At 40.1% G+C, this 26,905-nt stretch overlaps 1 protein-coding gene across 3 annotated transcripts in view; it reads right to left on the minus strand.

Moving 5' to 3' along the window:
* Nucleotides 1–21,680, minus strand: part of ALDH1A1 (aldehyde dehydrogenase 1 family member A1) — a 59,954-nt gene extending 38,274 nt beyond the window's left edge. Inside the window, exons 1-2 of one of the 3 annotated variants that reach the window (XM_089490682.1) lie at nt 21,623–21,680; nt 5,149–5,258 (exon numbers count right to left, since the gene is read on the minus strand). In XM_089490682.1, the coding sequence (XP_089346808.1) occupies nt 5,149–5,244 (96 nt within the window). In that variant the 5' untranslated portion in view covers nt 5,245–5,258; nt 21,623–21,680. Of the gene's footprint in view, nt 1–5,148; nt 5,259–6,125; nt 6,214–9,221; nt 9,390–21,622 lie in introns of those variants that run through there. The other 2 variants (XM_089490659.1, XM_089490670.1) reach the window with 2 other exon arrangements.
* Between the last annotated feature and the right edge of the window lie 5,225 nt (nt 21,681–26,905).

Consider the following 26,905-nt stretch of genomic DNA (forward strand, 5'->3'; position numbering starts at 1 on the left):
TTCCCAGCTTGGACATGAAACCCTCTGAGTGACCTTGGGCATGTAACAGGCTCTCAACCTCTGGAGAAGGCAATGAACAAATCTTGCAAGAGAAACCCATGATAGGTTCACTGAAGAGTCACCATAAGTCAGAAACAACCTGAAGGCACACAACAACAAAGATTTCGTATTTTAATGAATTTTAATAGTTTTAACTTTATAAATAGTTTAATTGTCTTTCAGATAACATTTTGCAGTGGGCTCTTGGTATCTTCTGGAGTTTGGTTCTAGGACACATTGAAATATTCCTTTTAAAAAACAGAACAGAGCAAATCCCTTCTCCTTGTGTAGTAAAATTTACAGTAATTCCAGTATGAGTGTGTGTCTATCTATGTTATGGAGTATTATAATTTTTCAGTGAAGGCAACTCTAGTGAGGTCAGTTCCAGTTTTGGACATTTGTTAAATATTTCCACAGTCATGTGACAACCCTGTACCCCTTATCAAAGAAATACAAACATTAAGATCGATGTGGGGGGCTATCTCTGGAGTGGTGGGAACAGACTACAGAACAAGGTAGTGCAGCATTAGAGGGAAATATATCCTTTGAGAAGAAAGATAATTTGGAAGTTCATGTTTATGTGTACTTTTGTTGTTTTTGTGTGCCTTCAAGACATTTCTGACATATGATGATCCTAAGGGAAAGGTATCATACAGATATCTTGACAAGATTTGTTCCTTGGTAGCTTTCATTGCCTTCCTCTGAGGTAGAGAGAGTATGACTAGCCTGAGGTCACCCAGTGGGCTTCCTCAATTGAGCAGGGATTCAAACCCTGGCTTAGTCTTAAGTCCATCACTCAAACCACTACACCTTGCTGGGTCTTATAATAAATACATACTTGAAAGCTAACATTCCTCTGATGCTTTATCATCTCAGAAGATGACTTTCCAATGTTGCCTTCTGTCATTTATTATTATGTGGACATTATGTGGTTGCAAGGCATTCCTGCCACCAAAGGTGGACAGCTTTCCATCTGAGTGGGAGTGAAGCAATCTGATTCTTCTTCCTCCACTGAAACCAAATGGTCTTAACAGTACTTAACTTTGGCTTATGGCTGCCAGCTGCCCAGGAATAAAACAAACAAACATCCAAAGGCCTGCCTCAGCCTGCCCAATCCTGTCCTTTAAGAGCACTTTAACATGCTGTAGCTGGCAGGTGAACATTTTCACAGTCCAGCAATAAACCTTATCACTTGCCAATGACTTGCACATCAAGTTAATGTTAAAGTCACAGGCAAGTAATCCTGGTTTGGCTCCACTGTATTCTTTGTTTCTTATCCAAAGTTTGACTAGGTTGTAATTTTCGGAGTTTATCACACAGACTTTTGCCCCCAATCTGGTCGCGGGTAGGGGGCACATTTGGCTGAGTGAAAATGCATTTTATCACATGCTGCACTGTCCTCAAGGCAGCTCCATGCCATCGCCTGGTGCCAAGCCATTCCTGATCAAGGCTCAGGTGAGTGAATCTTGAAAGGCGGAAGCTTTCTGGCGGAGCAAGATCACGCAGCTGAGTCCTAATCAGGGATGGCTTGGCACTGGGCAATGGCATGGGGCCACCTTGAGGACAGGGTGGTGTGAGATAAAATGCATTTTCACTTGGCCACGTGTATCCCCTGTTCGTGCCCAGATAGGGGGTAAAAGTGTGTGCAATAAGCTCCTTTGTTTCTCTTTACTATTAAGCCTCACAATTGCACTACCCTGTTTCCTCTTCTCATTCAGTCTCCCTGAGACTCTCCCACAGTTCACATGACTTTGCTAACCATTTGGTCAAAGTTCAGAAATACTTTGGAGAAATCATAAAGGAAAACAGGAGGAAAAAGAGAAAAGGTGGAGTGAATGCATGGAAAACTAATTTAAGAGTTAGACTGAGATAATATCTCAATATCTCTTATCTGTCTTTTTTGCATGAGCATGGAAAGAATTTGCTGAAATGCCTTTTACCTGATAAAGCAGGATCGTTCTCAGCAAGGGTTTTCCTTGCTCTGTTGGAGGCAGGATACATAGCTGGATATACAGGTTTATGGACAGGGTAATTTACTTTTAAAATGTCTTTCTCCCTCCTCCTAGTCTCTTGACATTGGCCATACTAGCTTGAACATCTGGGAGTTGAAGTCCCAAGACATCCGAAGAGCCAAATATTTTTCCACCACTACAACAATACTTCCTTGGTCCCATCTGTTTCAATAGGTTTTGCTTCTGGGATAACATGAATAGGATCACAGTGTAAAGTATGTGCAAAACATGTTAGGCTCAATCCTGTTATATCTGCTCTATGAAATTAATATCCCAGAATAGTAGATGGAGTTGTGTTTTGTTATCATGACCTTACTAAGATCTGACAGAGCTAACATAATCTTCATTCCACATCTGTGGTGCAAACAAGCATTGCATCATGTGTCTCTCACCTCAATGCCCAGTTACACCTGTCCTAGCTAGGAAATGATGCATGGAGGCTTGCTTCTGAAACCTGACCTATGGATCAGTGGATCTGAAAAGTGAAACTGAAGCCAATTTAGTCTTTCTGAACAAAACACTACCCAACTGTTATAAAACACAGATGTTGTTGTGTGCATTCACTTCTGAGTTATGACAACCCTAAAGTAAACCTACCACAGGGTTTTCTTGGCAAGTCTTCAGAGGTTTTTTTTTCCTATTGCCATCCTCTAAGGCTGAGAGTGTGTGACTTGCGCAAGGTCACCCGGTGGGTTTACATGGCCAGGATTTGAACCCTGGTCTCCAGGGTCTTAGCCCAATTAGCTCAAACTACTATGCCACACTGGTTCACAAAATGCAGATACTCCTTGCCACAAGCTGCTGAATGTTGGAAAACTCTGTTGGGGCATGTAGAATCAAGAATCTAACATGCAAACATGTAGAAGACATGCACGTAGGCCAGGAATGCCAGCAGAAGGTTCTGTTGAAGCTCAGCTCCAAGCTGCAAAGAAAAATTCCTCCCATGCAGAGGCTGCTGCTGCCTTGCTGAAGATCTGCTAGACAGCCAGTTACTCACAAAGAGGCTTTTGACTGTCAGGTTCAGATATTTACAAATCATACAATCAAACTGCTCTGCCAGACACCAATACAGCAACTCCACCACACAGAGCATTCCTCCCTCTCCCTTACATACACTTTCCCTCTCCTGGGATGTCACTTGGCAGCTATGACTTTGACCAATTGAAGCCTGCTGGTTTCACCTCCTGTGCCTGTGTCATCAGCTTCCTATGGCTAAGGAATCTCTAAATAATATATAAAAATTATATTAAGTGCTGAGTCATTATGGCTGCCACTTGATCTCTGGTAACCCTGTCCTCTTTGTCCCAGTTCCTCCTGTGGCCACATCCATGACATTTTCTGGACCAGAGTGCATTGTGCTCTGACAAAACCTGCTTGGGTGAATGTGACCCATTGATTTTACATGGTGGCTTTCTTCCTTCCTGGAGTTTGGGGAAATGGGGGGGGGGGGGGGTACAATGTGGGGCTTGGTATTGCATGTGGCCCACAACCTGCGTGTTCCTTACCCCCCCCCCCCCCCTTTGCAGTGTTTCAAATAGTTTATGAACCAGATTTCAAAGTAACATAGTGAAGGCCCTCCAGTCTAACTGCATTGGAGTTAAACCAAGCTTCATATTTTCAAACTTGATTCACTCTAGTGAAGTAACAACAGGAATGTAAGCATAGTCAATGGACTTAAAATTTCTTTCATTCAATACATCTTCTTGTGACCAGGTTCTTTAGCTTAATTGGGTAGGGGACAAGAGCTCAAGCTCTCCCACCATCCCATCTCTTGTCTGGAATGCCATGTGTTCCTTAGATTCTAATCATGTGGGCAGGGATTGTTCATTTCTTTTTAGCTCAAGAGTGGCTAATTTGCTTTTATGCACTAGTCTTCTAAGAAATTATTTATTAGGTCCCATCAATTTTCATGCTATTTACAAATTCAGACAAAGTGTTTTAGTTCAGAGCTTGGCAAAGTTACATTTTGGACTACATCTCCCAGAATCCTCAGTTAGTGATTATGCTGGTTTGGGATAGTTATACCCCCCCCCAAAAAAAGGGAACTAATTGTAAATGAGAGCCAGCAGGGTACAGTGATTTGAGAGTTGGACTCTGGAGACTATGATTCCAGTCCCTGCTCAGCCCTGGAAACCCACAGGATGGACAAGTCACACTCTTTCAGCCTCAGAGTAAGGCAAAGGCAAACCCTTTTCCCAAGAGGGTCCCATTATAAGTTTGCTTTAGGGTCTCCATAAATCAGAAACAGCTTGAAGGCACACAACAACAATAAACTGTAATAAGCTGTAATGGGACAACAGAATCATATTACACATCCCATTTTCTTCTTGCTGTTCTTAGATGCTAACCTTTTTCCTTTTAGAACCCAGTCCCAAAGATACTGCTGTGGTCTAGATTACAGTTTGTACAGAGCTTATTCCCAAAGAACACCCAGGTTGTATGCCACTTACTAAAAAGGTCCATTGACCGCATAATTCCACAAATAGAATCCCCAGAATACGTTCCACTAAGTGCAATACATTCTATGCCACTTACTAAAAAGGTTCATTTATAGCATAATCCTACAAATAGAATCTTCAGGATAAGCTCTACGAAGTTCAGTAAGGCTTACCAAACAAGTGCATATGCAGCTGTTATTTCACTGGGGCTTACTACAGTATACCTGCCCAGGTCCACAGCTGGAGCAAACCTGAAGTTTAAGATGCATTGAGTTCAGAGAATCAAACCTTTAGACATCCTTGTTCCACAGAGGAATGCACATACAAGTAATTAACAACTTTTCTACGACACTTCCTTGAAGAAGGAAAGATGATCCTGGAAAAAGTTCCGGTGTGTGTGCGCGCGCGCAACTCCCATGGGAATGCTGATGGGGAAATTTTGAAGTTTTCAATTTAAAAAGGGAACTTTCCCCGAGCTCTAGATGTTAAGCAATGATTAGAAAGCACTGTCAGCAGCTAGCATGCAAACTGAAAGAGCACAGGTGAATAAAACCACAACTGAGCTCAAGTGGGTTGAGCAACAGGAAAAACAAAAAACGAAAATCCAGTGTGCGCACTAGACAGGTACCACTTTTGGGAAGCTAATAAACATAACTCACCTTGGTATACTTAATCTTCAAGTCACTGAGGGGTGCAGGCAAAGTCGGGGGTGCAGGAGCTGAACTGGAATCCGATTGCTTTTTTGCAGATGACATGGTTAGTTCAGTTTCTGAAACACAGGTGTGGAAGGCTTAAGTTCAGTGATATTTGCCCTGACTGAGCACTTAAGTTTACTTGTGCCCTTTTTTATCTGAACAGAGCTATGGTATATTTGCATGCAAGAGTATGATTGGATGATCCACTGCAGAGCAAAGCAAAGGGGAGAGAACTACCGTGGATGTGTGACACCTAGGAAGCAGCCTCTATGCTCAGGGGCAAAAGTCTGTTTGAGGTGACGGCATGCTAGAGGTTTGCAAATAAGCTCCTGTATTTTTTGTATCTGTAAGAATAATCCATTCTTTAAAACATAAGTCTGATAGCCTAACAGGGTTATTCCTGAGCTTTAAAGATTAACTTGTGTGTGTGTGTGTGTGTGTGTATAAACACCTCCGTTCTTACAACAGCAGCATGACTGGCAAAAATTGAACAGATTTATCTTTTTTGGCAGAGGGTTGTTGTGAGGGGAACAGAATTTATCTCGAATATCTAGGATTGGCCCATTTAAAAATTCCATACTTCCCAACTCTCTCTCTCTCTCTGTGTGTGTGTGTGTGTGTGTGTGTACCTTTGTTCTTGCAACAGCAGCATGACTGGCAAAAATTGAACATGTTTACCTTTTCTTGGCAGGGGGTTGTGGTGATGAGAACAGAGTTCATCTCAAATATCTAGGAATGGCCCCTATAAAAATTCCATAGTCCCCTACTGTCCCAGTTTGACAGAGACAGTCTCAACTAATCCTCTGTCATCCCATTTTCTCAGCTGCTTTTAAAATGTCCCAGTTGCTCTCTCTTCCTCCCATTTCCCCCCTTTGTCCTCAGCTTATTTCAGTTGCTGCAAAGTAAGTTTGAAATGCAAACATAGTATGCCTTTAATTAACTCAGCAGGGAAGTGCGGAGAGGAAGAGGTGACATCTTGCCCTTCAAGGTAAGCTGATGCAGCCTCTCCAAGCTTGTGTGTTCTTCCTTGTGAATAGCTTCATACCATTTGACCACACTCTGAAGTTGCTTGGCTGCCTGTATTCCAGTTTTCAGCTATGAAAGGTTGGAGTTTGTGAGGAAGATCAGATCCAGAAACTGCAGAGTTAGGAAAGTTGAAAACAAATAGCAGATGACAGGAAAGCAGACCTTCCTATCTTCCCATTTCCCAGCCCCAGAAAACACATACCCTCCAGGGGAGGATCAGTGATGCTGATGCAGCAAAACTAACCAAGGCCCTTTCACATTACACTATTATAACACTATGGTTCCACTTCAAGACTCATAGATTCATTCTACACAGTTATAAGATGTGCAGTTTACGGAAAGGTATCTAGAATTTCTAGCTAGAGTGTGCTAGTGCCTCACCAAATAATGAACCTTAGAATTCCATAGGACACAGTCATGGAAGTTAAAGTGGAATCTTAGTGGTATAACTGCACAGCGTGAAAGGGCCCTGGATTCTTGTAGCATTTTAAAAACAATCAGATTCTTTGTGGCATAAACTTTTGATGTGCTGCTGCTGCTGCTGCAGCTGCTGTTGTTATGTGCCTTCAAATAATTTCTTACTTATGGGAATCCTAAAGTGAAGTTATCACAGGGTTTTCTAGGCTGAGAGTGTGTCACCCAGTGCATTTCCATGGAACTGAACCCTATCTCTACAGTCATAGTCCAGTGTTCAAACCACTACACCATGCTGGCACATAGATGTCCACAGTCCACTTGTTCAGATGCATATAATGTTATTCCTTGCTTGACAGGTGTATGCATGCACTTTCTGCCCTTACCCAATATTCTCTATTAATGCTATAGCTGCAATCTCAAAAACATACTTTGTATTTAATTCTATTGAACAGAGAAATACTTTCATTTCGAGTAAATGTACAACTGAGCAAATTCTGATTAAATGAAACAACAAAAACCTTTTGTCATAATGAGATTGATTGTTGTCATATATATGGATGGTATTGGGGTGGGGTGGGGGGGACCAACCAATGCAGCCTTTTCCAGCTCCAAAGATGCTGTTATATTGGGGAAAATTTGCACCAGTTGGATTTTTGCCCATCTGCCATTCAGATATGGGGACACAACTTCCATCAGGGGAAAAAGTGGCAACTGTAAATTTAAAGTGTGTGAGGGGAGTGGTATCACTTGTATCACTTTCCCAACTTCTCTCTCACACACACATCACATTTTTTCATCTCTTCACCATCCATGACAGGCAATTCTATGGCATAAACTCTCCACAGGGTGTGGTAATATTCTGGAGCATTAGCAAGGCTTTACTTACTTAGCCTTGCCCTTTAGTCCTGCATATTGCAACACAGAAGGCTTGGCAGAGAACAGTTTGCCTTACAACATATCTGGCCTCTAGCCTCAGCATTTCTTAAAACACTTTCCCCCTAATATAGCTCATTAATTCACTAATATATCTAGTGTAAAATAGCACTGGTGCTCCCGTCATGCAATGCAGGTATGCTAGAATAACCCTTAGATGTCCAGTGGGTTTTTAGCATCATCTAGTGTTCCCCTGTTACTGGATGTAGCTAAAAAACACAAAGTAAGTGCAGCTTTAAGGGCCATTCTCTTCTATTATCTCATTCATCCAGTGTCTTAATTAATATAGTTTAGAAAGAAAGAAGGACCAGGGCTCAGGCAGCTTGGGAAATACTGTGATCTGCACTCAAGTTTCAAATCTTTTCACTCGCTCTGTTGCTGTGACTTTTTATTATTCATTCATTCATTCATTCAATCAGTCAGTCATTCTTTCAATTTATACCCTTCCTTTCCCACCAAGGTGGTTTAAAAAATTAAAATAGAAATTGGCTTAAATGTTGCATTGCAGAAGTTTTTTTTAAAGCCCAATATTTTAAAAGAAGACACAGTCTAAAAATATTTGAAATACAACTGAAAAAAAATTACAGGATAAAAATAGACCACACCACTAACAATAGTATTCCACTCTATGATTAAAAATAATTAGTCAAAGTCTTGCTAAAATAATAAAGTCTTAACCTGATGGTGAAAATAAAAAAGCAGGGAGGGCCCCAACTGGACCTCCTTTGGAAGGAGCTCCACAGTTACAGAGCAGCCACTGAGAGGGCTCTCTCCTGTCTCCTGACCAAATGTGCCTGTGATGGTGGTGGGATCAAGAGAAAAGATCTTAGAACTTGGGTTGTCTTGTGTGGGGAAATACAGTCTTTTAGATAGTCTGGAAGCAAGCTGTGTAGGGCTTTAAGGATCATAACCAGCACTTTGAATTCTGGCTGGAAAAAGAGTGGTAACTAGTGAAGCTGAGGAATTGTGTGATCCCTGTAAGTAGCCCCAGTCAGAATCCTGGCTGCAGCATTTGGACTGGCTGAAGTTTCCAAAAGTTTCCAAAGGTAGATCCACATATAGTGTGTTGCACTAATCCAGACAGGATGTAATCCAGGCATGCGTCACTATAGCATAATAGCAAGCTAATATCCCTGCCATGTAGATAAAATCATGTAGACAACCTTGCTTGCTTAATTACCTGCAGTCGGGTTGGGATAGGGCAGTCTTAGGCTAGACTGGAAGTCCTATTGTCTCCATCCCAAAGTGAAAAAGTTGGCACAGCTAATCCGAGGTGGAAATAAAATACATGCCTAGTGGTACTACATTTATATTACATCATATGGACCAGAGTTGAACACTGGGAAAGAAAACACTTTAGCTTCAGATCAATATGGTTGTGCTTGTTCCGCGAATCCTTAATGATATAGAGCAAGATAGACTGACCATATAGAGCAGGTGTGGGAAAACTGCGAGCCTCCAGATGTTGCTGAATGCAACTCCCAGCATTCTTCACCATCAACAATGCTATCTAGGACTGATGGGAGTTGCAGTTCAGCATTATCTGGATGGCTGTACAGTTCTCACCTTGATAGACGGATAATTCCACCCCCAGTGACGTGATGGGGGTGGAATGAAAGGGAGCAAGATGGGGACAGAATGGGGCAAGGGATTCATTTTACCGCATGCCGGAATGCCACCGATGCCACCAGAAGTTCCCATTTGTGAGGAACTGACTCAAAACCAGCCAATCAGGTGCTGGCTGAGAAGTTTGAAGATTCCACTTGGCAGTTGGTTTTGTCAGTTAGGGTTTGAATGTTGAGAGATGAAGTTGGAATGTTGACAGTTGGGAATCAGTTGGAACTGGAACAGTTTAGAACTTCAGTTGGGATTTGGAATCTTGAGAAAGGTTGAAGTTGGTGTTCAGTTGGGACTGTGTTCCGATAGTTCCTGAGGGAACAGTATTTTGTTAGAGAGTGTGTTGATAATAGACCAAGAAAGGATCTGATAGGTCCAGAGAGGGACAGTATTAGTTTTGGGAGTCTAGAGAAGAGAGACTCAGTGTAGCCAGACTCTAAAAGAGGGGTTTGGGTTACATTATTTCTTGAGAGATATTATAGCCTTGGTGGCTGAGTTAATAAAAAGAATTGCCTAAAGAGGGACAGGGAAGTCCTGAGGTGGTTAAAGAATATCTGGGGAAAGAGGAATAACAGTAACAAAGTAAAGAGTACAAATGTAACTAACACGTGCCTGAACTAACAGCTGTTTAATGTCATTTAGTTCAAGTAACATCTGTTCAACCCTTTGTTCAATAAAGTTCATATTTTGTTTTATCTAAAGGTTGGTCTGGCATAATTATTATATCCACGCTGTTATTATATAATACTGTAAACCTGAGTTTTAAAGAGGGTCTGCTCAAGTTTGGGGGCCCACTGTTACATTGCATATTTGTGTGGCAGCAGGGTGGGATAACGAAGGTCCCAAGCACCTGCCACAATAGAAAAGGTTATTCGTTACATAATTTGGTGGCAGTGGGATAAAAACTCCTAGTTGCCTGCCATCACAGAAAAGGATTGTGGTTTGAGTGTATATCACATAATTTGGTGGCAGCGTTAGGGTGAAGGTTGACTAGACGGGGCCTTCACATAACTGGATGGCACAACTAGGAAAGGGTTCGTTACACCATTCCGTTCCCGATCTGTCCCAGAGGAGGTGATTTTCAGGAACACTTCTGAACAGTTCCTGAAAATCGCCTCTTCTGAGACGGATCGGGAACAGAATGGGAAATTCCGGCGGCATCTGTGGCGTTCCTGAGTGTGGTAAAATGCGTCCCTTGCCCCATTCTGTTCTCATCCCACTCCTTTTCGTTCTGCTCCCATCACATCCCCGGGGGCTGTGCAATAAACTCCATAGAGTTGGAAGAGATTGCAAGGGCCATCCAATCCAACCCCTTGCTTTGCAGGAATATACAATCAAAGCACCTCCAGCAGATGGCCATCCAGCCACTGTTTAAAATCCTCCAAAGGAGGAGACTCCATCACACTCCAAGGGAGTGTGTTCCACTGTCAAACAGCTCTTACTGTCAGGAGGTTCCTCCTAATATTGAGGTGGAATCCCTTTTCCTTTAGTTTCCCTTGATCAAAACACTATACTTCCATTGATGCAGCCTAGAATCACGTTGGCTTTTTTAGCTGCTGCATCATACTGTTTACTCAAGTTCAACTTGTGGTCTACTAGGACTCCTAGATCCCTTTCACATGTAGTCTTCTTAGGCCAGGTGTCCCTCATCCTATATCTCTGCATATCATTTTTTCTGCCTAAGTGCAGTACCTTACATTTCTCCCTGTTGAAGTTCATTTTATTAATTTTGGCCCAATTTTCTAATCTATTAAAGTCATTTTGAACTTTGATCCTCTTCTCTGGGGTATTAGCTATACCTTCTAATTTGGTGTCCTCTGCAAATTTGGTAAGCATATTCTCTATTCATTTATTCAATTCATTGATGAAGATGTTGAATAGCCCTGGGCCCAGACAGAACCCTGTGACAAGATGAAGGGGAGCTATTGCTGAGCACCTTTTGGGTTCAGCCAGTCAACCAATTGCAAATCCACCTAACAATTGCACTGTCTAGCCCACATTTTACCTTCTGAAGACCTTACTGAAATCAAGATATGTTATATCTACAGCATTCCCTTTATCTACCAAGGTAGTAATTTTATCTTAAAAAAGAGATCATATTAATCTGGCATGACTTGTTTTTGAGAAACCCATGTTGACTTTGTGTGATTACGAAATTCCCTTCTAAATGTTCACAGACTCTCTATTTAACTGTATGCTCTAGCACTAAATAAAATAACATATGTGGCTTTAGTGATTTCATTTTCACTAAAGAAATCCTAGCAGTATTAAGTATTAACCTAGGGATTATAATAATTAATGGAGAAGATTTATTGACTTTCATAGTTAGCACCATAGTACTAGTTTTCTAAAAAAGGTGAATAGAATTATGTTTACAGAAGAAAAGTTTCCCATTGCCTCCTCCCATCTTGTAGCTTCTTGTACTTTCTGTTAATCATCTCCAGAGGTTTAGTACGTTTTCTGAATAATCTGGAATGGGGCTACACAGAGCATCTGGAACAGAGGAAAAATGCCAGTGGTGTAGTAATATACATGATGAGTATAGCCACTCATCATGATTGTCCCCCTAGTCACACTCATGAGGAGGTTCCATCTGAACAAAGCTATTCTAGTGATTAACTCTACCAGGAGGAACTCTTTTGTAAACCCTAGGGGTCTTACTCCAGTTCAAAACCAGAATTTTTCTACTCAACATCAGAGTTTGGGGAGCAAAGGAATGGGAAATGTTTTGTGTCCAAACCAAAGATTCTTCCATGCACCATGGCTAAGAGGTCTTATTTTTATGTAAAAAGGTAAAAAATGGAAATTAAAAATTAAGCCGTCTGAGTTAAAATGGTTGAAACCTCAGGTAGGTTTATATGAATGCAATATCTATCCAGTTTGCTAGTTATCAATTGTCAGTAGATTACTTTTGCTGTTAAAGAATGTTCCCCCATGAGTGTTTGCATCAATGCTAGCCTTTATATATTTTTGTAATATGTAAAGCAGCTAGGGATGTTGCAATCTATAAAGCATCCAGTGATTATAAAGCATACAGAGCATTGTATTATAATTGTGCTGGCAATAACAAGACAAGTTTCCAACCATTTCTCAATCAGGCTATGGGCAATTAGGAGAAAGTTAGGTATGCCTAAATGAAATCACTGGATGTGTACTTTTATTATGTGCTCAGTATCTATTGATTTCAATGTCATTTTGGCACTCTTTGAATTGTGCCCACTGGATACAATCCAAAGCACATACGATGGAGCTATTAACTTCTATCGTGGGAAAGACTTTGGATCTAATCACAGTTGCACAAACATTTCCTATCGTGTGCAACAAGAACAGGGCAGCCTCTCTAAATGCTGCAGAAGTACAGTGAAACAATCATATCATCATGACGATGGGAAAATCCATGAATTTCTTTTTTCCAGTACTGATTTTTTCAAAGCCTGATATACTTTATCTCTTGAATGAGTGACTGGTGAATTTTGGTAAAGTCTGCAAAAATGAACTGTAATGAATATCTTCCCAGTCTAAATTTTAGTCTTAGTAGTGAAAATTAAAATAAAACTAAAATTAAAATAAGGAGAAGAAAATTAACATCATGCTTACAGAAGTAGCGTAGGTGCCCCATGATGCACCTTCATGTGAATTAGTTTACTGAAAACATAACAACATATAAAAACAATCTTGCACCTTTTAAAAAGGTGGAAAGATGTGTTCCTCTTCCCTTTCTTACCTCACCACACAGACAAGGCCAAAGAGTCTAAGGTTTGAGAAAATATAGAGATATAGGGGAAACAGGCCGTGGTGATAGGTGATCTTGAGGAGAAACAAAAGACCCATCCTGAGACACTCAAAATATGGCCTGTTTATTAGTTAAAGAAGACATGTAGAGTGAAGAAATGTGTGTGTGTATAATTATTACAAAAGCTTGTTAAATACACAAGCCTGTGCTACCAAATATCCCTGAATGTGTGATTACTACTCTCAGGGTGAAACAGACAGGTGGCTTGGAGTGGGACCTTGGCAACTGGACAGTTCTGAAAGCAGGCTGCCGCCTTGGTCCTAAACAAGTTGCTGGCAGGGAGCGAATTTTCGCTGCTCCTTTTCCCAGTGGCTTCAGGTCACCTGAGGCAGCCTCAGAGGGCTTCGAGCTGCTCCTAAGGTGTGCATCATCTGCATGCCACACACTCCAAATGGCTGGAAGCCACTCCTTTTGGCCCGTGTATTTTGGGCTTATGGACCAAAAATTCCGACACCTCCACCTCCTTTTTGGCAGAACCCTCCTCTCATCTGTAGTGCTCAGCTTTACCATTGCCAAACTCTATGATTTCTTGTGGAATGGTGTTGTTCCAAGAAACCATTCACTGTAGGAGCACATGTTTTGTTGTTCCTTATATCCCAGAGTAGTTCCCTCATATGTTTCTTAAGTGGTCTGATTGTTTTACATATGTAAACATTTTGACATTTCCCACTGTGTGGCATAAGTAGCACACCAACTGTTGCAAGTGGTAAAGTGGGTATTTCCACAAATTTACAATGGAATGATAATTGTACAAACATAATGAGAGAGAGAAAAACATCATCTTATAGGGTGGGTTGCCTTATTGGTGATTGTAGATTATCTCTTCAAACTAAAACAAACAGTAGATGTATGTGTTGGTACTGGAACAAGAAACATGCACCCTTTGAAGATATTTTTACAGCAACTCAAAAATAAAATATGTACTGCATAGGAAGAGTAGCCTAAGATCTTTTTAAGAGCTATACTAGAACTGATTGTTTATTGAATTAAGAAAAATTAAGATGACATTACAATACTTTTAACAAATTATATCCCAGCTCCAGTACAAAGACTAACAAAGACAGTGCAAAGACCATGCAAAGGGATCTTGAAGCACCTTTGAGATTAACTGTGTGAAAGAAGTTGTAGTATGAGCTTTTGTATGTGCTTCTCCCTCAGATAAAAGAAGATATAATAATGGTCATACTTCTCAACAGTCATACTGTTTAATTACAATGTCTAAAGTCTCAGATTGGACTGCGAAAGACCTCTGGTACAGACAATGCCAAGCTGGAACCCCCATACTGTATATACTGGGAACATAGTTCTCAGTTTTAGAAGGTACTTCAAAGGTGCTATGAACTCTCTGAGAGTTTGCATCACCACTATAAATAAACATTCATTTGAAAACACAAGGAGGGTGGAAAGATACCCTTAAAGTGTATGATCGTTCAAAGTTTCTGAAGCTGCCATCCTATACACATTTATCTAGGGAGGAGCTTCACTGAACACTCCATTTTTATCTGAGTGAAAATGCTGAACAATGCGCTACATTGGATGCTACAGTTGATACAGTGTCAGTGGATGTAACCTTGGCTCCTATCAGTCCAGTGTTAATGGATACTTTTCAACTTGTGAAACCTGATGATTTGGACAGGATCCTTGGAGAGGTAAAAGCCACCACATGTATCTTGGACCCTTGTCCTTCTTGGCTTGTTAAACAGGCCAAAGGAGGACTGGCGGAATGGGTAAAGGAGGTAATCAATGCCTCTTTACAACAAGGCAGAATTCCATCCTGTTTAAAGGAAGCTGTTGTGAGGCCTTTGTTAAAAAAGTCATCCTTGGATCCCACAATAATGAAAAACTATCGGCCAGTGTCTAACCTACCATTTCTGGGCTAGGTTTTGGAACATGTGGTGGCTTCCCAACTCCAGGGATTTCTGGATGAAACAGATTATCTAGATCCATTTCAATCTGGTTTCAGACCTGGCTATGGAACAGAGACAGCCTTGGTCACCTTGGTGGATGACCTATGCAGGGAACTGGACAGGGGGAGTGTGTCCCTGTTGGTTCTCCTGGACCTCTCAGTGGCTTTTGATACCATTGATCATGGTATCCTTCTAGAATGCCTCTCTGGGATGGGGCTTGGAGGTACTCTTCTACAGTGGCTCTGTTCCTTCCTGGAGGGGTCGAACTCAGAAGGTGGTACTGGGGGACTCCTGTTTGACCCCCTGGCCATTGACCTGTGGGGTCCCTCAAGGTTCTGTGTTGTCCCCTATGCTGTTTAACATATACATGAAACTGCTGGGAGACGTTGTCCGGACTTTTGGGGTGCGGTGTCATCAATATGCAGATGACACTCAACTCTACTACTCCTTCCCACCTCAGTCCAAGGAGGCTGTCCTGGTCCTAAACCAGTGCCTGTCTTCAGTAATGGACTGGATGAGGGCAAACAAGTTGAAACTTAATCCAGACAAGACAGAGGTGCTCTTGGTCAGTCGGAAGGCAGATCGGGGAATATGGATCCAGCCTGGGGTCACACTCCCCCTGAAGACACAGGTTTGCAGTTTGGGGGTACTCTTGGACTCAGCTTTGAACCTGGAGGCCCAGGTTTCTGCTGTGACCAGGAGTGCTTTTGCACATTTTAAACTTGTACGCCATCTGCGCCTGTTCCTTGAGAAGCCAGATTTGGCCATGGTAGTACATGCCTTGGTGATATCCCGTTTGGACTACTGTAATGGGCTCTACATGGAGCTGCCTTTGAAAAGTGTTTGGAAAATTCAGCTGGTTCAAAGAGCTGCTGCCAGGCTATTAACAGGGGCAGATTACAGAAATCATACAATGCCCCTGTTGAAACAGCTTCATTGGCTGCCAGTTTGTTTCCGGGCACAATTCAAGGTCCTGGTTATTACCTACAAAGCCCTACATGGCTCATGTCCACACTGTTTGGCAGACCGTTTCTCCTGGTATGAACCGGTCAGGACTCTAAGATCCTCTGGGGAAGCCCTTCTCTCCGTCCCAACATCATCACAAACACAGTTGGTGGGGACACGAGAGAGGGCCTTCTCAGTGGCTGCCCCTAGACTCTGGAACTCCCTGCCCAGGGATATAAAAACGGCTCCCTCCTTGATGGCTTTCTGCTGGCAGGTGAAGACCTACCTGTTCACACAGGCATTTAGGGAATTACTATAAGGACAGGCTGGGATGTTCGATGCTGGACCAGTTTAAATATTCTTTTCAATGTACTTTTTATTTTATTGTACTATTTTTTTATTTTTTAATACTGTGAAGCCGTTCTGAGTCCCAGTCCTGGGAAAAAAGCGGGATACAAATAAATAAATAAATAAATAAATAAATAAATAAATAAAATGGGCTGTCAGTGGTTCTTTGGACTGTGACAATAATAAGCTATGGTGACACATGCCTTGGTTACATCCTTGCTGTACTACTGTAACATGCTCAATGTGAGGCTCCCTTCAGAAATGGTTTGGAAATTTCAACGGGTCCAAAATGCTGTGGCCAGGCTGTTGGCCAGAGATTATGTAACCCTCCCCCCATTGAAATAGCTTCATTGGCTACTGGTCTGTTTACAGACAGAATTCAAAGTGCTGGTTTTGACATTTAAAGCCCTACATGGCTTAAATCCAGACTATCTGGAAAATCTTATGTATCTCCTTATATAAACCAGGGTGTATAGTGAGATCTGGAAGGGAGGGATTTCTCACACAGTCTCACCACTGTCACTGGTATGGTTCTTGAGGACAAGGGAGAGAGCCTTCTTCATGGCTGCCCAAGGCCATGGAACCCCTTCTACAGAGGTCCAGTTGGCTCTTTGCCTCCCGTCTTTCTGCTGGCAAGTGAAGACATTTTTATTTAGACAGGCTTTTGAATTTTAACTATGGAGTTGCAGTATGCAAAGTGGTATGCTGCATATGTGTGTGTGTGTGGGGGGGGTGTCAATCTTTTATTGAGACACTATTTGAAATATATATTAAGTGTTGTTAGTGCTTTAATCATGCTTTTAATAATATTTATGTTTAATTCCTTGTAAATTAATGTTTTAGTTGGATCTTTTAAAAATTATTGTAAGCCACTCTGGATCTCATTTTAGGAGAAAAATGGGATATAAGTGTAATAAATAAATAAATAAATAAATAAATAAATAAATAAATAAATAATAAGCATACTTCAGTGAAAAGAAGAATCTATTGAGTACTCTTAACATTGTTTCCATGTAAAAGACCCGAATAAAAGGGCTAAAAGCAGCAGCTTCCAGCCGCTTTGGAAATGTGGCATTTAGATGATGCCCACCCACAAAGTGGCTGGAAGCTGCTCTCACCCTGCCCTCCAGTCCAGAGGACCAGATCAAAAAGGAGTCAGTTTAAACCAGCTCTTGCTGGAGTCTGCTTGGGATTGCAAGTGGTGGACCACTTCAAGAGTGGGCAGTGCGATCATCATGGTCCCAGCCTGATCATGGCTGGAGCAGCCAGAGTTGCTCCTTCTCAGCCATCTGCTCCTCCCCTAAGGCCTACAGCCCCATTATTGTTGTTGTTGTTGTTTATTTATATAATGCCATAAATTTTACACAGTGCTTTACATAATTGTCTAGAAAAAAAACCTGCCTATGGCGTACAATCTTAACAGCCTTACACTAAAGCAAGCTACATTTTTGAAACCAGTTTTTAACCAGCAATTGTCCTGAATGTCATTTGGTAGAGGGAAGTAAAGCAGGGTATAAATAAAATAAAATAAAGAATAAAAGTCTAGTCAGTAATCACTTACAAACATTCTTTTGTAAAAACCAGAGACTGTGAGGGATGCTTGTTACTGTTTAGCAAGAATGATATGCATTTTAAATGACTTTTAAAAATGCAATCAAAAAACTAATAAACAACAGTAGGCTTTCAAAAGCAGAAACCCAAACATGCAATAGCAGAAGCACAGATTCAAATTTTATCTGTATTTCAGTGGGAATGTATGGCAGTGAGTTTAAAAACTGGCGTACAGTTCAGTAGTGGAATCTTCTGTAAGGAAATACTAAGAGAGCACTGAATGTGAGCATGTACTTGGGCTTAGGCTTAGATTAATGAGACTGCCACCTAAATATAATTATCTAAACGTAAGCCTCTCTAAACTAAATGAGACTTCTTCCAAAAAGCTGTGTTTGTCTTTGTGATTTTGAGTACAATTAACTTAAAGAACAATTAATTAAAATCACTAGGCATTTTTCCCCTAAGCAAAGTACATTTTCACACTGGTGCCAGTAACCTGAAAGTGTAACATTTCAGCTTAATTTGGATGGCTAACTGCATTATGAGATCAAAGAGACTTGACTTTGAAAAAAAACTGTAATATATTCTTATTGGTCTATAGCTCTGCCTAGAGAAACTGGAACTCCCAGAGTTGTTGACACAAAGTATTTGTTTTTGAGGTTTTTATTGCGCACTTGCCCTTCCTCGTTCATTGCATTTTATTAATGGTTGTGGGAAAATAACAATGAGTGATTCCAGGATTTTATTGTGGAACCATCCCATCTCAATCACAGAATGTTACTGGGAATTTTCAAGCAATTGCATCCACATCTTAGCTGTTTCCATAACACTTTTCTCTATCTCTTTTGCTCCTCTCACCACAGAAGGTACATACAGACTGAGGGTTCCTAGGGCTAGCCAGGGAAAAAAGGCACCATCCAGTGATTCTGTTTTCCTTAATAGATTTCTTGTGTTAGATTTTTTTCAGGTATAGAAATAAAAAGCTGGAAGGAATCCAGGGGTCTGAAAACTTAAGCCCTCTGTTTATAGCACAACTTCATCTGCATCACTTTCTGAATGGGATATTCTGAGACTGGGTTAAAAATGCAGACTTGAAGTATCCAGAAAAGAGCAGGAAAGACAAAATTGCTGCAGAATGTCCTTTGACTGGCAGCACCTGGAGGCACGTGTCTGGAAGCACCCACAAATGTCGGAGAAAATCTTCCGATAATAAGGTGTCATGGCATTAAATAAAAAAGGCATGTTTCTAGAGAAAAAAGTTAGGTCTGATACATATAAGATGTCAACTTCCCATAGATCATTTACAGTCGCAGCCCCCAAACTATGGAACAGCCTACCAGAAGACATCCGTCTTATCACCGCCTTAGATGCCTTTAAGAAGGCACTTAAGATGGATCTCTTCCGGCGGGCTTATCCATCCGACCTTTTATAGGAGATCTTTAAGATAAAATGCTTCACTTCTGGTTATGATGTATGCTTTCTAAATGTTTTAGATGTTCTTGATGTGTTAGCTATTTATTGAATTAATAATAATGCCAGTGTTTTATTCATTGTATTTTATATCTGTACTGTGTTAATTTGTTGATGTAATCCCGCCTCAATCCTCAAGGAGAGGGGGGGAAATACAAATAAAATTATTATTATTATTATTATTATTATTATTATTATTATTATTAATTCTTCAATGTCATCTGGACAGAATCTGAATGGCGGACCTTTCTGGCAATACATTTGACAAGACAATGCATACAATTATGTGATGTACCTTTCTGAAGCCAGGACACATGAAAATATACAATAATATTTCAGGCTATGTGTATAAAGCGTATATGAAACATAAATGAATGTTGTGTTTAGTCTTTGGTTCCATCTCCTAGATATCTCATTATGTATGTGCAAATATTTCCAAATCAAAAAATAAAATTAAAAAAATATCCAAAATACTTCTAGTCCCCAGCATTTTTGATGAGAGAGACTGAACCTGTACATTAAACATTAATCCTCTTTCCTTTTATGAAATCTGAATGCTTATGAAATACATGCCTGCAAAAGCAAATTGTGTATTAGAATAATTGAAATTATTATTGTGGGCTTAAAAGGTCATCACACGTATTATTGATAGTGTTGCAAATCACGCTTCCATTTGAACCATGAAGTGTAGATTCATCTAAAATTAATGCTTTTCTCCCTGATTTTTTTAGACCACAATATTTTAAGGATGTCTACATATGTTATTATTTTTAATAATTCCGTAAAAATCTTTAATACAGTAAAAGATCTTGAAATACTGGTTTAATCTATGTAATAAATTATGCAGGTTTTACTTTACAAATATTACAGAGAAAAACAAGGAAAACTCCATAATGAAATGCCAGTTATGTACTGGCATTGGCAATATTTATATCTTAAACTGGAAGCTGTGAGAAGCTGTCTTAATAACTCTATCCTGAATTAATTTTGATTGCATTTATACTTTATTAAAATATTCAAATAGAAAAGCCACTGGTATTTGATGATACTATATAATGATCTACACAATACCTTACAATGCTTCTCAAATGCTGATTTTATTATTAGCCATTAGACCACTATCAATTGCAGGGTACTGCAAATAATAAAAAAGTGTTTCAAAAGTAACATCAAAGTACATATATGAAACACATTCTCAGTTCATGAATACAATTTATATGCTCATAATGGCAAGTATCATCAAATATTTTTCTAGTATACAAATAATTTGAATATTTTTATCAGAATCTAAAGTTTAGTTTATACCAGTTGAGCACAGATTTAACAGCACATCAAAGACAGTCCCTAATTTTTTTGCATTTATTGAATCTCTTATATTTGTTCATATTTTGAAAGATGCTCAAAAACATATCTTGTGATCCATTTATTCCATTTATAGAGTTGTCTTGTGTATATATATTCAAAAGTAGATCCCATTGCGTTCAATGGAGCTTATTCCCAGGTAAAGTGAAAAGCTCAAGTCAGTTGTTTGGGAAACATGTCATCTGAGACATCATTTTTATTCGTAAAACAAGTGAATGCTAGAATATAATGTGCTTTCCTTTAAACAACATATCTAAGAGTGAAAGTATTAAATAAGGGAGGTAACCCCAAGTTGATTATATGGTTACAGAAGATTCCAAAGGAGTACTGTATGGTAGTCTAAGGACAGTAATGTGTTGTAAGAAATCTCTGAATTTTGCCTTAACATTCACTAAACAAACCTTTATCTTGCCTTCCTACATAACAGTGTCTTCTGCCTAATCTGGATTGCTTCTAGAATCTCTGGAAACACTCTGAAATGCCTCTGCCTAAAGGCATTTTTGAGACTGAGTTTTTTGCTACTTGCTATCATGCTATCATCTGATCTAATTGCAAACCAATACACTTAGTTTCATCACAAACTGTTTTAGAGCCTTAGCGATTCAAAACCAGAAGTAAAAGCAAGTTAATTCTTGTAAATGTTGCATTATTTTGATTCTTAATATGTTTTGGAAGTCCCTTTAATTTCAGAGGATGTAGTGCTAAGCTGCATAAGAAGGACTGTCTACTTTCTTCTCCCATATTATTTACTGTACATTTCTGTCTGTCCATTTGTTCAGCTTCTCTCCCCCACCCCCATTTGATATGAAAATTTGAGGAGACTTTCTGAATATCAATTAATATAAAATTTAAGAATACATAAATGCATTTGGAAACCAAAATGCCATTACATCTGTTAGGTTATTTGCATGGTTTATGCTTTTTGGATTTTTCCTTATAAAAACAGTAAAGCCTTTCTATTCGCTAACTATAAAAAGTAAGTGGATTTGAGGATCATAGCATCCATTTTCACCAGTTCAAAAAAAAAAAAAGGACGTATATTGAGATAATCAAGAATGCAAAGTCTTACCTTTCCCTGTCTGGTTGCTCTTCTAGATGTGATGCACTTTGCTCAGTCACACGCTTCGTCCTATAGTCTGCAATGAATTCTACAGTCAAAGCACCACACATGACCTCTATATATATGCACCCAGCAGTAGCTGCAACAAGTGGCTGTCGAGAGTCCTACTTCAGCCTTGTGTTTAACAAGCAAGATTACTCATAGAAAAAGATCCTTCAAGCAAACACTGAATCACCATTGAATTAGGAGGAAATTGAATGATACATGGGGGAGGGGAGGATCTTATTTACAACGTAGCAGATGAAAATACCCGCAGCCACTGCATGTATCATTTATTCTGTTAACCATGTAATATATATTGTCATTTTGACGTTCAGACCATTTCTCTTCTTCCATCACCTCCATGTCAATCCAATTCATTCATTCTGGTCAATGATGAAATGGGAGGGTGAGGGGAAGAAAACATGGAAAGATTGTTATCCTAGATGCTGTATTTGTGGGACATTTTAAAGCCGGTCAGATTAAGCATTGAGAAGATGTTAGCCTTGATAAAGGAAGCCCCACTGGCTTTCTGTCTCCCCGAGACAATGAAATCACATAGTTGTGTCTGTCTCTCTCTGTTTTGAATGGTTCCGTTTTAACACATAAGAATTTGAAGGCTGGCTACTATTCTTAATTAACTCAAGTTAAAGTAATGAGGGTGATGGAGGTGGGAGGGAGAGAGATGGAAGTTGGGGAGGAGAGGTGGCCACAAAACAAAAATGGGTTCAGTTTCAATGAGGAGGAGGTAGAGCGATTGATACAGTAAGTCCGCATTATGGGATGGGGAAGAGCTTGCAAAGTTTGATTCTTTTGCTTCAAGTAAAATGTGTTGTTCTAGCACAATTAAGGAGCCACCAAGGGCAGTTTGGAATTAAATGTTTACTTCCAGCTGAATGCATTTCAGACTACAGATTCTGAAACTGAACAGTGCTGCCCAGCCTAGCACATTCTTTCTTGCTTATATGGGGAAGCTCATGCATTGCTTACCATGTGTATCTTCCATATAACAACATTGTTCGGGGAACTTCCATCTCATTTCCCTAGGAATAGCTCTTAATAAGAATGTGAAAATCTCTCCGTCTTTGATCATTTTGCATTTCTCATACATTTTTCCCCCTATCCGACTGCAAAACTTTGGGAGTGGGGGGAATAACATTATATTGAAAGTTGTATGCATTTGAATAGATTTTTCCTAATACACACATTTATTTACATATTTTAGCTAATATATAAATTGCCCTTCCACTACCTAAAGGATGTTTGTACTAATTTTTTAATGTGTATATTTTTGGCCATTTACACTTTAAAATGTGCTTATTGCTTGATTTCTTCTAAAGGCCCCTTAAACTTCACAAATGTGGGAATATATGAGGTAAGGTGCATTTCTTATCACAACTGTTGGAAGATTTTCCAAGACTGCTGAATAGAACACAGTTTCCCCTCTGGCCATCAGTGGTGCACAATGAGTAAGAATCACAACGATTCATGGTTTTAAGATGGATTCCTTCTTCTAACCTTTATGTTAAAAAGGCTGTCACATGGACATATTTTTTGGTTTCTTTCAAATGAAGTTGTAGATTACATAAATAATGCATGCTTTAAAAACAAACAAACAAGCAAGGGAGCAATCGGTAAACTAGTCTACTTTAGCGCATAGTTTTGACACTCTGAGACCTGAGATGAACCTTTCACCCTATGAGACCTTGGGAAGATTGTGGTCCATCCCGTTCATAAAAGGAGCTTTTTGAGGGGAGGAGAAAGCTGTTGTGTATAGTCCCATTATGCAATTATGCTGTCAGTTTGGAAGCCACTAACATCCTCAGATCTTTAAGCATAATTTCTAAACATCAATATTCAGATTATGATAAAAAACGATTTAGTTGTAAACAATAAAATGAATCTAGCATGTTCACTATTTCTAATATATTTTACAGATAAATACAACCTTTTGAAATCTTTTGAACTATACCTGTAGTCATTATAAATTACATTAAAAGCAGCAACTAAAGACTTGTAAGAGGATACTTTAGATTATTTATCTCCTGCTCAGCATCGACATTGCATAATTAATACGATTAATTATAGTACAAATTCTATCATGGTAAGATTTTAAAAACATGGCAATAAAGATAGGCCCTGAGGCTGCTGTCACATTGCACAAATAATCCACTTTAACTGCTGTGGCGTCAATGCTATGGGATTTGGGGATTTGCAGCCTTGTGAGATATTTAGCCTTCCCTGTCAGAGAATTCTGGTGCCACAACAAACTACAAAATCCCAGGATTCCATAGCATTGCGCCAGCACAGTTAAAGTGGATTATTTCTGCAGTGTGGCAGCAGCCTCATGGCCTTCCTCTATTGCCATATTTTTAAAATCTTACTGTTATATAATTTGTACTAGAATTTCCATTTTCTCTACCTTTTATTTTATTTTATTAAATGAACCATAAAATACAAAAACTAAACAATTGAACATACATTTTCTCTTCTAACCTGATACCTAAATGCCTCTTGTTATAAAGATGGTATATAAACCTTTCAATAAATAAAAAACCCCATGCTTTTGATTCCATTTCCAGCCAACATTTCTATAATGCTTTCTGAGTCCAGTCAAATTCTTTCATATTTGATTAGGGGTGAATTAAAAGGACTGAGCATATTTAGGTGAGGTAACTGCTAAAATTTTGAGGGAAGCCTTTTTAAAGGGTTTATGCCATGATGCAATTGAACAAAACCTGCAGCTTGCAACCTGCAGCCAAGTGGGCAGAAAGAATTTAATTAATTTATTAATTAAATATCCTGCCTTCCTCCTTAAAAGGATCTAAGGTAGCTTACAATGGTACAAGTTTTGAACTATTTATGCAAAAGTTAAAATAAATAAATAAATAAAAGACACTCAATATGCATGGAGTGCATCTGAGAAAGCAGACCAAAAACCTTACTGCATTATTAAACAAACCTGGCAGACAAACAAAAACACATGTGTTTGTTTTTCTCCTTCCCCATAACGTTCATTCTCTTCATATTGTAAAAGCATGGGAGAGGGTTCTAAATGTGTCATTTTTTGCCAAACTGATTTTTCCAGCTTGGCAAAGGGAACATATGAAAACTCACACTCTTCTTTCGCAGAGTCTCACAGGTGCTGCAAGATTCCTTTGTATACTGATATTCTAGACTAACATGGCTATGCCATTAAATGACAGTTTAGAATATTTAATGGCTTCAGAATGGGAAACAGTCACCTCTGTTCCAAACAGCTGGCCATTTATGTCAAATGGGGAAGGCACACACCCGCACCCATAGGGTTGCAGGCCTGGAAACCCTCCGATAGCATTGTGGAATTCATTTACAGAAAACAGAGTAACTTCCATTTTCTCTTGGTTTAATTTGTACATGTGCAACGTGGAAATCCCCATGTTTGGAACTGGCAGTCAGCCACAAGCTCAAGAAATCTATTTTTGTTGATTGCTTCAGAGGAGTTATATTTTCCTTGGTGAGTCACAAGCTGTGCTTGCTTGATGCAATGCAACTGGGGGGCAAGTGTAATAGGCAGTAGCACTTGGCAGGTGAGAAATGTTGGCATGTCAGATAGTAGAAGGGAATATTTAGGTAATGACTTCTACCCTGGCTACAACAGACATATCTCAGGCGGGATACAGACCGCCCCAAAAGGGCGGTCTATTTGTGCCTTGTTTTGCTGCGTGAGGCAGCTGTGGTGGACAAACCGGGCCTGGAAATGTTGGGGTTAGGAGCAGGGGGGAAAAGAGAGGTTTGTGCCCTGTTTTGCAAGCCATGAGCCTGGAATTACAGGTGGCAAAGGGATGTATGTTTGTGTGTATGTGCGATCACATGCGCCCAGGCTTGTTTCCCCATTTTCCATGCTGGGACTGTGACCCTTGGGAGAAGTCCAGAGATGGAGATATAGGGAGGGAAGTGGTGCTTTCTTTCTCCCTTTAGATCTTTTGTAACATGCCCCAGTGTTTGACCCTTGACTTATCCACAGGTGATATCAAAAGCCATGATTTTGGCCCCAATACGGTACATTTATTCTTCAGTGTGGCAGCAGCCAAAGGCTTAATTCCCACTTATGTCTTGATTTGATTCCTGAACTGATTCCTGAAACCAGTTCAGCAAACACAGTGGTTCCCACTATATTTGTGCCGGTTTCAAGAACTGGTGCAGGAAGTGACAGCCATATCTTCCCTGCCATGCCTCCCTCTGTCCTCCTGGCCATACTGGGGGTGGAGGAGAGGCCGGGGTGGAAGAAGAGAGGCAGGCCGGGAGGACTGAGCAGGCATGGAAGTATGGCCAGGAGACCGGGGAAGCCGCTGCCAGTGGGAACCTGGGCGGATTCAAATCCAGTTCGAATCCGCCTGGTTTCCACTTGGGCTGAATCGATTTATTTCCAAATAAATCGATTCAACCCAAAAAACACTCCATTTTACCAGTGTCTTTTTGATGCGGGTTAAATGGATAAAAATGGATAAAAACTATGGCCCTCCTTTTCAAATCACTTTATCGATTACAATTAAGTAGGAACCATGGTGGTTTAACCCAGATCATTTGGAATCACAATCCGGTTTAAATCATAGTGGGAATGAGGCCAAAGTTTCTGGAAAAACGCTCATTTTCACACCCCTCAGCTTCCTTCCTCCTTATCTTCCAGCTGGCTGAAAGTTTTTTTAAGCAGCATTGGCATTCAGAGAATGATTGCAGTAAAATAAACTTGAGCTGGGGGGGGGGGGATGGGATTCTGCCCCATCTAAACCTAGGAGCTTATCGCACAGCTTTAAAAAGATACTTACCATTCCTGCATTGAATTCTAATTTGCAATGTATCGCGATATCATCACATGGATTTTTGCCACCAACATCACTTAGCGGGTGTAGTCTGGGTAACTTCCGGCTAGAATCTGAGTTCAGCTGTCCGATTTGCAAACCGGGAAGTTCTTGGCTTTGGAAAGAGGCCAGCTGAACTCAGATTCTAGCCAGAAGCTACCTGGACTATACCAATCTGGTGGTGTTGGTGGCAAAAATCCATGTGATGATATCAGGATACATTGCGAATTAGAATTCAGTGTTGGAGCTGTAAATCGCTTTTTAAAGCTGTGTAGTAAGCTCCCTACTGTAGCTGTATATGCCTGCCTACAGTTGGCAAGGTAAACAGCAGCTGCCTCTTGCATTCTTTACTGAGCATGTATGAGTGGCAAAAAAACAAACAAAAAAACAGAGAAAAAGAGACAGTAAATAA

Source organism: Sceloporus occidentalis, unplaced genomic scaffold, assembly GCF_023333645.1.
Source record: "Sceloporus occidentalis isolate IW3139 unplaced genomic scaffold, rSceOcc1.0.p SCAF_1, whole genome shotgun sequence".
NCBI lineage: Eukaryota > Metazoa > Chordata > Lepidosauria > Squamata > Phrynosomatidae > Sceloporus > Sceloporus occidentalis.